The sequence below is a fragment of the Anoplopoma fimbria genome, chromosome 19 (genome assembly GCF_027596085.1).
Source record: "Anoplopoma fimbria isolate UVic2021 breed Golden Eagle Sablefish chromosome 19, Afim_UVic_2022, whole genome shotgun sequence".
NCBI classification, from domain to species: Eukaryota; Metazoa; Chordata; class Actinopteri; order Perciformes; family Anoplopomatidae; genus Anoplopoma; species Anoplopoma fimbria.
This window is the reverse complement of record NC_072467.1, coordinates 12,093,586-12,105,820: the sequence shown is the minus strand read 5'-3', so window position 1 is coordinate 12,105,820 and position 12,235 is coordinate 12,093,586. Positions and strand designations below refer to the sequence as shown.

At 39.9% G+C, this 12,235-nt stretch overlaps 1 protein-coding gene across 1 annotated transcript; it reads right to left on the bottom strand.

Annotated features, from left to right (window-relative positions):
• Nucleotides 1-1,806: 1,806 nt before the first annotated feature.
• LOC129107715 (myosin heavy chain, fast skeletal muscle-like) lies at nucleotides 1,807-12,235 on the bottom strand. Its single transcript, XM_054619219.1, has 39 exons — nucleotides 12,029-12,235; nucleotides 11,810-11,953; nucleotides 11,566-11,722; nucleotides 11,446-11,473; nucleotides 11,258-11,357; nucleotides 11,073-11,165; nucleotides 10,922-10,985; nucleotides 10,745-10,843; nucleotides 10,549-10,652; nucleotides 10,303-10,441; nucleotides 10,103-10,221; nucleotides 9,612-9,761; nucleotides 9,353-9,523; nucleotides 8,954-9,254; nucleotides 8,750-8,820; nucleotides 8,564-8,651; nucleotides 8,318-8,435; nucleotides 8,109-8,232; nucleotides 7,461-7,597; nucleotides 7,122-7,377; nucleotides 6,795-7,037; nucleotides 6,538-6,714; nucleotides 6,311-6,456; nucleotides 6,129-6,219; nucleotides 5,644-6,033; nucleotides 5,412-5,538; nucleotides 5,204-5,322; nucleotides 4,921-5,117; nucleotides 4,432-4,615; nucleotides 4,151-4,316; nucleotides 3,906-4,030; nucleotides 3,486-3,794; nucleotides 3,188-3,391; nucleotides 2,952-3,077; nucleotides 2,693-2,863; nucleotides 2,501-2,605; nucleotides 2,304-2,399; nucleotides 2,034-2,165; nucleotides 1,807-1,827 (listed from the first exon to the last, which is right to left on the bottom strand). The coding sequence occupies exons 1-39, from the start codon at nucleotides 12,233-12,235 to the stop codon at nucleotides 1,807-1,809; spliced, it is 5,799 nt and encodes a 1,932-aa protein (XP_054475194.1).

The window sequence follows — 12,235 nt, the reverse complement described above, 5'->3', positions numbered from 1 at the left end:
CTTTTATGCTTAGTTAATGTAGTTAGTTGACTTGTACTTTCATTATGTGTGGAATTACTTAATATTTGTTCTGCATACCTAACTTAAGTTTTTGTAGGTAAAATAGTAAATAATGAATATCAGCATGTCTAATTAGTTATAACATATCTTATACAGATCATGCTCTAAAACAGTACTGTATATTTAGACTACTGTGGTCTGAAGCATAGATCATTTCACCACAAACATGAGCTTCATAGGTCTTCTACCACACTCACAGAGTGGAAATTGAATACTTGTGTTGAATGTGTTTTGCCTACAAAGCAGAAGTTAAATGTGGGACACATGCCAAATATGGTAAGTTTCACAGCTGTTGCTTACGTGAGTGACACTTGTCGCTGGTACATGCATCTCATGTTTCAAGTTTCCGTCAGTAAAGGCACATCCTCAATTTGTGATAATCCCCACTTAAAATAGACAACTTTAATTTAAGGATAAACATGTATTCTAATCCATCTCACAGATTGTTTAATTTGCTTGATTAAAAAATACTAAATGGAGTGTGAAGCTTCAAAATAAAATCATTTGAGCAATACTTTTTTATAAATAGTCTCACAAGAAATAAATACTGAAGAATAATAACTACTATTTCTGTTTCCATGTAAGAGATATGTCTGTGCTTTTCACACTCATATGTCAGGCTATTAACACTTCTACTGACTCTGCAGACTTAGCTTCAAGTCCATTTTTGGCTCCTTGCAGTGCACATTGAATGTCAACCTTGTTTCAGTTGTTGAGCAATACCATTTTAAATGTCACTGGCAATAGTGTTGAACTTGCAGTGTGAAAAACACTGAAAATTTCTACTTCAAATTGTCACCAAAAAAGTTATGTGGTTTCACAATCTAAATAAAACCCATGTTATTACGAATTATTTACATTCAGAATAAAACTTTCTTTGAAAATAAGGTGTCCCCAATAGTCACTCACATCACACTTCCAACCGATCAAATCAACCGTTTAAATGTTTGTGCTGTCACACACTGTTTTTGAGGAGGGTCTGTTTCAAATAGATACTATTATTGTACATGATCTGACTAGTTTGCCATCTGCCATTTTTATTCAATATTTATATAGTTTTATTTAATATATAGTGACACCATTTGTTGATTTTGTGAACAAGTGTGGCTGACTGCTCTCTGATCAGAGCCAAATATGAGTATACAAGTTGTGGTTCTAGGATTATTAGGGCTGTCTCAGTCCTGCCTGTGGCTTCCAAAAATAGCCCACAAGTGAGAGCTCTTCTTGGATTAGGCAATTAATGTATCTATTTCTGTGCCTGTTGTCCAGGTCAGGATTAAAGTGATTTAAGTGACACATTTGTTTGATTGGCATTTTGTTTGTTTCCTTGTCAGCTGCCTATACCACCTTCACCTTAAATGTTATGGAAGTTATTTTGGCTTTTTGGTCACTGGCAGAAAACTTTGTAATGTACAAGTGTTACAGTGATCCCATCTCAGGGGGCTTTAACAATGTTAAATGTAAACATTATAAACTGTTTATATTTGTTTCACTAAGACAATAAGTCTGCATTTAATTAAGGACTGTAAAAGTATTGGTTACCGTTAAAGCATATCTTTTTTTTGGAAATGATTTTCATTTTCAAAAAAAAAGTGTTATTCAAATCTCACATCAACTACCTTTTATAGAAAACAAAGTGACAAAAGTATTACAAACAGAGTTTAACATACAAAGCTTAATCTTTATTGTTTCAGCATGAATTATATCATATTATATGATTCAACACATTGAAACACTCAATGTGTTTCACTCAGCTGCTTCTTTTCCCTGAAAGAAAAAAATAAATGGTTTGTGTGAGTTTGAATAAACTTAAGGGGAAAATAAGTTGGATCAGATAATTTTATAGTATGTGAACCTAATGCTTTGTGAGGTAAAATATAAAACTCTAAAGAATCTGCTCTAACATATTTACAAATATATCAAAGAATGATGATTAACATTTTGGTTATTTTTCACTAAACTGACATAGTTACCTTGCCAGAGTCACGACCCTTTGCTCTCAGCTTGTTGACCTGGGACTCTGCAATGTCAGCACGTTCCTCAGCCTCCTCCAGCTCATGCTGGATCTTCCTGCACTTGGACAGATGGACATTGGCCTGCTCCTCCTGGAATACAAGAAAAATACCACATACATAGAAAAAAATATTTATGTGTTTGAAAAAGGTCCAATGGTCTGGTACATTAAATAATTATGACATAATATCAAGTTTCCATTGTTTAAAAAGTAAAGGTTTTGTCCTTACCGACTCCTCAGCCTGCCTCTTGTAGGCCTTCACCTTGAGCTGCAACTTGTCAACCAGATCCTGCAGCCTGTTGACATTTTTCTTGTCCTCTTCAGTCTGCAATAGACAATATAGATGTAAAAGATTAAATATTTTTTAATGATAAGTATATTGTAATAGATTTGTCCTGTACATTTTAACTATCAAGGTGACTGTACCTGATAGGTGAGCTCCTTCACTCTCCTCTCATATTTGCGGACACCCTTGACAGCATCTGCTCCACGTCTTTGCTCAGCCTCAACCTCAGTCTCCAGCTCACGCACCTTCAGAAAACATAAGAAGATAAGTAAGTATCCATATTGTTTCAAAGTCTTGCTTCAGCTGTGCAAATCTTAACACGACTTTCTTACCCTAGACTCAAGTTTCTGGAGCTGCTTCTTGCCACCCTTCATGGCCAGGTTCTCAGCCTCATCCAGGCGGTGCTGCAGGTCCTTCACAGCGACCTCCAGGTTCTTCTTCATCCTCTCCAGGTGAGAGCTAGTGTCCTGCTCCTTCTTCAGCTCCTCAGCCATCATAGCAGCCTAGAGAAGACAGCATAACATGTTATTTAGCAATATCTTTAAAAAACACATTGGAGTAAAAGTAAGAACAAATTCAATTCAAACATACATCAGTGATGGCCTTCTTGGCCTTCTCCTCTGCATTCCTTGCTTCCTGAACAGTGTCATCCACTTCACCCTGGACCTGGACCAGATCAGTCTCAAGCTTCTTCTTGGTGTTCAGAAGGCTTGTGTTCTAATAGATAAACAGATTTTCTCACTTAAGTATTCAAATGCTTGATTTTTACGCTATGGTAAATCTCATTAGATTTTTGAATTCTTTGAGAAATGATTGGGGTTGTTAACCTGAGAGTGCAGAAGTCCAACACGCTCACTGGCATCAACCAGCTCCTGCTCTGCAATTTTGCGGCTTCTCTCTGTCTGCTCCAGAGCAGCTCTAAGTTCCTCAATTTCAGCCATCATGAGACCATTCCTACGATCCACCATGGCAGCTTGTTCCTTGAGGTCATCCTGGGCTCTGACAGCATCATCAAGGTGCAGTTGTGCATCCTAGGGAAAAAATATCATGAAAAATATTCCTATGAATGACAAAATGTCCCTGCACCAACCATAGTCTGTGGTACAACTCTGTGTTTTACAATACCTTCAGCTGTGTCTGCACATTCCTCAACTGCTTCTGGGACTCAGCAGCCTGGCGATTGGCGTGGCTCAGCTGAACCTCCATCTCATTCAGGTCTCCCTCCATCTTCTTCTTGATTCTCAGGGCATCGTTCCTGCTCCTGACCTCAGAGTCCAGAGTGCTCTGCATGGAATCAGTCACCCTCTGGCTGTTCCTCTTGATCTGCTCCATCTCCTCATCTTTCTCTGCCAGCTTCCTGTCCACCTCACCCTTAATCTGGTTGAGCTCCAGCTGGACACGCAGGATCTTAGATTCTTCGTGTTCCAGAGTTCCCTGATGAAAGCAAAGAATTAAATACTCATCTATGTCTTGAATCCTTTTATATATTTTTTTCTACGATTTGCTTTTATTTTCAGAAGAACGCCCCAGAAAAGAGATATGTACCTCAGCCTCTTCAAGAGCTGTCTGGATCTCAGACTTCTCTGTCTCCACTTGCTTCTTGGACTTCTCCAGCTCATGGATGCTCTTGCCAGTCTCACCAATCTGTTCAGTCAGATCTGAGATCTCCTCTGCAGATGGATACATTTGTTTAATATTGTTAAACCTTAAAGTGTAAAATATAAATACTGTATTCTCACACATAGACATGTGTTGATTAAGATGTAACTTTTAAATTATGTGGAACTCACGTTGCAGGTTCTTGTTTTCACGCTTCATGGTCTCCAGGTGATCCAGAGCCTCTTCATAAGAGTTCTTCATCTTGAACAGCTCAGTGCTGAGAGAACGAGCCTCCTTCTGAGCTCCCTCAAGCTCTGCCTGACCCTCCTCATACTTCTGTTTCCACTCTGACAACACCTGAATAACAAAATTACTACAGTTCAGTTCCTTATGTAGCACTTTAAATACATACATATATTTATATCTATGTCATTGTTTGTATGGCGTAGCCACACAAAGTAAACAATGCTACCTTGTCAAAGTTCCTCTGCTTCTTGTCAAGGTTGGCAGCCAGACTGTTGGCCCTCTCCACATCAATCATGAGGTCCTCCACCTCACTCTGGAGCCTCTGTTTGGTTTTCTCAAGAGAAGCACACTTGGAATTCACTGCCTCAATCTGTTCCTCAGCCTCCTGAAGGCGCTGGGCCAGCTTTTTCCTGTTTGAAAAATTTAGATTTTTTCCATCAGTGAAAAACAAATAGTTACAAAAACTTTTTCCAGATATTTTTGCATGTATGAAATAGAAAACAACTTTTAGAACCCGGATAAACATAAGAAATCAGTGCTGTAATCTAAAATGTTTGCCTCAGAATACGATAAAAACTGAAAATATAATCTGTAAAATATATAAATGCATTTAAATAAAATGCAATTAATGATACAAGTAATGCAGTTGCGAGTTGAGAATCCCTTAAAAACTACACTTCTGAATTAACCATTTCATTGTTTGAATGTTACTCACTTGGATTCCTCAAGCTCCTCTGTGCGCTGAATAGCATCAGTTTCATACTTAGTTCTCCACTGAGCAACCTCACTGTTGGCCTTGGACATTCCCCGCTGCAGCTCAGCCTTGGCCTCCTGCTCTTCCTCAAACTGCTCCCTCAGCAGATCACAGTCGTGGCGAGCTGATTGCAGTCCATGGGCAAGAGCATTCTTGGCCTGTGGTAAATATAATTCATGAATTTAATACATTTCCAAATCCCAAACAAATAATAACAATACACACCTATTTAATGGTTTCGTACCTTAACCTCCTCTTCAATCTGTCTCTTCAGCTCCTCAGTCTGCTGTGTGAAGGCCTGTTTGCCTCTGGTCAGCTGGGAGACAAGGCCTTCTTTCTCTTCAATTTGACGGCTGAACTCACCTTGTTTGAAAGATGTCATGATACATTAGTTAATGTTAAGTTTCTCAATAACATGCAAAACAGGTCATTTAATGATAACTTGTAGATACCATTTTCTGTCAGGAGACGTGCTTTCTGTGCACTTGTGTCATTGATCTGACGAACATTTTCATCATTCTTGGTCTTCAGTTCGCTAAATTGGTCCTCAAGAGTACGGCACATTTTTTCAAGATTTCCCTAACGAGATAAAGAGAAATGTGAACAGTGATCAGATTTTATTCATAATATTAATTTTTTACTTTACTAATTTGGCTAATAATATAGCATGTAATACATTTGTACCTTTGCTTTAGCAACAGCCTCCATGTTGCTGGAGAGGTCATCGATCTCCATCTTGTATTCACTCTTTTCCTTCTCAAGCTTCTGCTTAACACGCTGGAGGTTGTCAATCTGCTCTCCCAGCTCAGCAACGCTGTCAGCCTGCTTCTTGCGAAGAGCAGCAGCAGTGGATTCATGCTGCAGAGTGGACTCCTCAAGGTCACGACGGAGCTTCTGGAACTCAGCCTCACGCTTCTTGTTCATCTCAATCTGAGCAGCAGTGGCACCACCGGCCTCCTCCAGCCTCTCACTGATCTCCTCAAGTTCCCTGGAGAGATCAGCTCTCTGCTTCTCCACCTTGGCACGAGCAGCACGCTCAGCCTCAATCTCCTCCTCCAGTTCCTCAATGCGGGCCTGTTGAATGGTGTAATTCTTTTTCAGTAAACTTTCATTTTTGCTACACAATAGGAAATGGGTGCAGTTATGTTTTGTGTAACACAATACGTCACCTGAAGCTCCTTGATCTTCTTCTGAAGCTGAGCACCCATTGACTGCTCATCTTCAATCTTGCTAAGGAGCTGACTGGTTTCAAAGTCCTTCCTGTGAGAATTATAGATAAATTACATGTAGTTAATGCAGATGACCATCATCTTCAAAGAATGGTTGCTATACAAATTAAAAAAACAATCACTTTTTAATTTTCTCGTCGGACTGCTGCTTGTCATTCTCAAGATCCATGATGGATTCCTGGGCCAGTTTCAGATCACCCTCAAGCTTCCTCTTGGCTCTCTCAAGGTCCATACGCAGCTTCTTCTCTTGCTCCAGAGAACCCTCAAGCTGAACAAATAAAATGAGTCTTTAATTAAAAGGTTCAATAAAAATCCTTCTTTTCTGATCCAAGTGTCTTTGTAAACTTACATCATCCACTTGCTGCTCAAGCTTGGTCTTGGCCTTGGACAGAGTGTTGACTTTGTCTTCCTCAGCCTGCAGGTCATCAAGAGTCTGCTGATGAGCCTCCTGAAGGGCTTTCTTTTCCTTGGTCAACTTAGCAATGCTCTCATCCTGAGAGGCCATCTCCTCGGTCAGGTTCTTGACCTAAGTGTGAAAGAATGATCTCGTCAATAAGCGCTTATCATTATCATCTAACTTGATTTGATAGATTATTATTTACAAACCTTGTTCTCAGTGGCATGTTTCTCCTTCTCCACTTTGGCCAAGGTAAGCTCCAGGTCATCAATATCCTTCTTGAGCTCAGAGCATTCATCCTCCAGCTTCCTCTTTTTGGCAGTGAGCTCAGCATTGATTTCCTCTTCATCCTCCAGTCTCTCAGTTGTCTCTTTGAGTTTGGCCTCCATCTGAATCTTGCTCTTGATAAGGCCCTCACATCTCTCTTCAGCATCTGACAGATTCTCCCCTTCCTAGTCCATTTAATGCAAATAGATGTTAGCACACCAACAATAAACATCATGAAAAAGCACAACTGTCTGATGATGTGTACTCACAGATGCTACTTGCAGCTGCAGATCATTCTTTTCCTGCAGAAGGGACACCATCTTCTCCTCCAGTTCCTTTTTCTTGGCCAGGGCGGTAGCCAAGTCAGTTTTCATCTTATCATAGTTCTCCTTCATGTTTGCCAGCTCCTTCTCAGTTTCAGCAGTCTTCAGCAGAGGCTTGATCTTGTAGTAGACCTTCATCCATGGCCAGTGTTTCACATTCATGAATGAGCGGACATTGTATTGGATGGTATAGACGGCTTCCCTGCAGAATAGAAGTAGCTGTTATCGACAATGTTGTTTGTGTTTTTTCAACCAATCATTTAGAATGAGCTGTTTTCAACATGCCTCCTCTCAGTCATCTTCACAAACTCCTTTCTCATGAGGTAACCACGGCACAAAGCTTGAGTCATGCCGACCAGAGATGCCAGTTTATCATCTCTCATCTCCTCAAGGGTACCCAGCAGACCGGCCTTGAAGAACACCTGAACAACAAAGATAGTATAAAATGTATGGTTTGTCTGCACTTAAGACTATAACAAACAATGAATTAGAAAGGATTTATGAGAGCCTATGCTCAGCCCAATTGTCTAATTGTTCACAATTAGACAACATTGTTTTGTGAAGATACAAAGATCAAAATACTTTATAGAGTGAAAGACAACGCTAAAAGGCCGATTGCAGAAATGCTTTTTTGATGAAACTTCAATTCCGTATGGACACTTTTACTTGTGTATTGTGCCGAATTTCAATGCCTACCAGCTTTACAGGATTACTTAATGTACAACAAGGCTAAATATAGACAGCTTCATCATTGGCCACATGGTGGTGCAATTTCTCTATTTCTATCGTTCCTTGGCTCAAGGCCTTTGCCATTACAATAACATAGATTTGGTTAAATGTTTTCGAGATTCTCTTCTATTCAGCAGACTAAGACATGGACAGACTAACCTTGGTAAGTACACTAAAGTATAAGAATGCGATCAAGTTGCTTACCTTGGTGTGTCCGAATCTGTACTCATCATGATTAACATCAACTGACCCAAGCAGCTTCTCTGAAGCCTTTTTGTTGTCAATGAACTGTCCCTCTGGGATGACACTGGCATTCAGCACCTTGTACCTTTTTTATGAGTGATTTAAAAGTCAGTTTGAGCATTTTATTTTTAAAGCCTGCGTCAAAATTATTTTTAAATATCCATTGATACCTCTGCTTGAAGTCAGCATAGAGAATTCTGCTGGGGAAACCTTTTCTGCAGATTCTGATACCTTCCAGCACACCGTTACACCTGAGCTGGTGGATGACCAGGAAGTTCTCCATCAATCCTGTAAAAATGTTTTTATTACTTCTTTGAATAAACAGTCTTAGTTGAAGCAGCACACATTTAAGCAAACCATACCAACATAACCAGCCACTTCTTAAAGACCCTATTGAGATTATTCTCTCTATGTACCTGGAGTCTTTGACTCATTGGGAATCAGGCAGCGCACAAAGTGAGGATGGGTGCTCCTCAAGTTAGTCATCAGCTTGCCCAAGTTCTCCTGTAGATACAAAGTGGTGTCTTGTCATGACATGTTACAATTGTGAGTTTGATTATAAACTAAGATATATAAGATGCGTTTGCAATGTAAAACCTTACCCTAAACTGTGAAGACACAGTCTGCATAGAACCACCCTTCTTCTTTCCTCCCTTCTTGCTGCCACCAGTCTCTGTTGATCATTTTAAGTAGACGTGTTTGGTTAGAACAACACAGATAATTTACATAAACACATGCTACAGTTAAAGTTATACAGTATCTATAACATTAAAATGTCTTTTAGATTACTGTTAATACTTTCATACCCTCAACAACAGGTGGATACAGAACAGGCAGCAGCTTCACTGAGGATTTCTGGTACAGCTGAATGACAGAGTCATTCAGTGGATCCTTGTTCTTGTCCAGCCAGCCACTGATATTGTAGTCCACGGTACCAGCATAGTGCACCAGGGAGAAGTGGGCCTCAACCTTGCCCTTGGCGGGCTTTGGCTTCTCAAATGCCTTGTTTTTGCCAAGATGCTGGTCATACAGCTTGTTCTTGAAGGATGTGTCTGTGGCCTTGGGGAACATGCACTCCTCTTCAAGGATGGAGAAGATGCCCATGGGCTTGAAAAAAGTGTGAAGAAGTATGTCATTAACTGATACATTAAAACAAATTAAGGAAAATGATATAGATTGACAAACTGAAAAGAATAAGTGATTACCCTTTCAATCAGCTCAATGCAGGCAGCCAAGTCCATGCCAAAGTCAATGAACTCCCAGATAATACCCTCCTTCTTGTACTCCTCTTGCTCCAGGACAAACATGTGGTGATTGAAGAACTGTTGCAGTTTCTCATTGGTGAAGTTGATGCACAGCTGCTCCAATGTGTTGTACTGCAAGTAGACAAAAGATTAGTTTAATCCCTTGAAGGCAATAACAATTAAAAGTACCGGCCGCAGAATTTGGGGAAATTAAGCTTACGTCAAAGATTTCAAATCCAGCGATATCCAGGACACCAATGTAGAACTGCCTCGCCTGTTTAGTGTCCAACATCTGGTTGATACGGATGACCATCCACAAGAACATCCTCTCATAGATAGACTTGGCCAGGGCAGGCACTGAGTTGCTCACCTGAATAAAAACAATGTAATATGATTTGTTAACTGTTCTGTAAAATAATGTATTATAGGTGTATTTAAAGTCCTTCAAATGAGACAAATGACACAATAAATCTAAAATGAAAAGAAATGCATCTAAGATGGTGCTTGATAAATTCTACTTTTAGCATTTGATAGATAAAACTCTTTGAAAGTAGTAACATTGAACACTTGCATGGAATTATTTTTTTCTAGTGAACCCTGTACTTCATAACTTTTTTTCTAGTGCACCCTCTACTACATTGTTTTGGTAGAGCTACTATCGGTAATCTGTTTAGAAATAGTAGGATATTGGTATTGATAATTCATGTTTACCTGGGGTACAGTCTGTCCCTTGGTGACATACTCATTTCCGACCTTCACTCTGGGATAGCACAGAGCCTTCAGCATGTCAGCAGAGTTCAGACCCAGCAAGTAAGCAACCTTGTCAGCATCTAAAAATAGATTTCCATCATGATATGAACAGAAACCATTACTACCTTTATTTACCTTAATACTGATCCCAAGCTACTTACCTTCTGTGCCATCAGGCTCAGCCTGCTCCTCACGCTGTTTTTGCTTGAACTTCATGCTACCATGGTGGAGCACAGCACCAGTCATCTTGTAGATACTCATCTTTTCTTCATTAGAGAAGCCCAGGATATCAATAGCATTCTGAGACAAAACATAATCACTTTAGAAAATGCACTTAATATAGCAGTTTTGATTTTGCATGTATTGCAGAAAGTATATTGAAATAGTTTGAGGAGAAGATCACTCACATCAGTGGCTTCCAGCTCAACTTTGTCATCAATGCTGGCCACAGTGATCTGACCCATGCTGCACATGGGGAAGTCGTAGGGGTTGGTTGAGATGAGTGCCAAGTCTGGTCATCAAAAAAGGTGGAAAACGTTGATATTTTTGTTTCATATTAAAACTGTAAGCAAATGAAATGTTGTAATATCTCAATCTTTTTACCAATCAGCTCAGGTTTGTGGCCGGTCATCATCTGGTAGAAGATGTGGTAGCCTCTTTCATCAGGAAGCTGGAATGTCACTCTAGACTTCTCCAGCAGATCTAAAAATATTGTTTATATGTCACAGCTAGGCCAATTCTCAATTCAAGTCATTTGTATATAGGAGGATTATTACTTACATGTCTCAATATCAGCACTAGCCAGTTTGCCAGTTGAATTGAAATGGATTCTGATGAATTTACCCTGTTTGGAACAAAGAGATTTTTGAATTCCCTCTACATGGACAATCATTTAGGCCTCTCACATGTGTAGAAATTGTGTCATACTTACAAAACGAGAAGAGTTGTCATTCCTCACAGTTTTGGCATTACCATAGGCCTCCAGCAGGGGATTGGCTGCAATAATCTGATCCTCCAGTGACCCCTATAATCCAGTATTAGAAGTGACATCAGAAAATGACTTTGGAAAATGTTCCATTGGTAAAGAACCCGAAATTATAATCATCAGTAACATACCTTTGATGTGTCCCTCTTCTTGTCTCCACCAACTGAGATTGTTGCAAAGTACTGGATGACACGCTTGGTGTTCACAGTCTTTCCAGCACCAGATTCTCCACTAGGTACAGACACAGATTTATAAGAATTTGATCAAGATATTTGACTATCTTCAACAAAGTCAACAATTGTAAATGTACCAAACTTACGTGATCAAGACAGATTGGTTCTCCCTATCTGTTAAAAAGAAACAAAAGAATGAACTATGTTTCACCGCAATGGAAACCTCAGATAGTGATATATTCAACATTGTTATGATAATTACTTACCAGTTGCCATGAACTGATAAGCGTTGTCAGAGACAGAGAAGATGTGGGGAGGAGCCTCCATACGCTTCTTGCCTCTATAGGCAGATACACATTCAGCATCGTACACTGGGAGCCACTTGTAGGGGTTCACAGTGGCGCAGAACAATCCAGAGTAGGTCTGAAAGTTGCCATCAAGATTCAACAGTTAATAATATTTTTTTTTCATATTCAACATTCAGCATTTTCGTTAGGCAGATTGTCTTACGTAGATCATCCATGCTGCATAACGCTCTTTGAGGTTATACAGCACAGAGGCTTCATTGAGATGGGTCATCATGGCCATGTCCTCAATCTTGTCATACTTGGGAGGATTCATTGGACAGACATCATCTTCTTTAACTGTCTTCTCCTGAAAGGGCACATTTATCACAATTAGAACTGATCATATTGAACGCACAGGTGTCTCTGACTTTATGATACCAACCTCCTGAGTATCCAGGACTTTGACGGTGACTTTGCCAGCATCTTTCTTGAGGATTGTTGCCTTCAGATACAGTTCCTTGGCATCGACCACGTAGCAGGCACTCTTGGCATCAAATTTTCTGGTTTGAGCCTCAATTCTCTCCTTCTCTGGCTTACGTAGATAAATGGAAGCTTTGCCATACATGGCCATCTCCGCGTCCGTACTCAT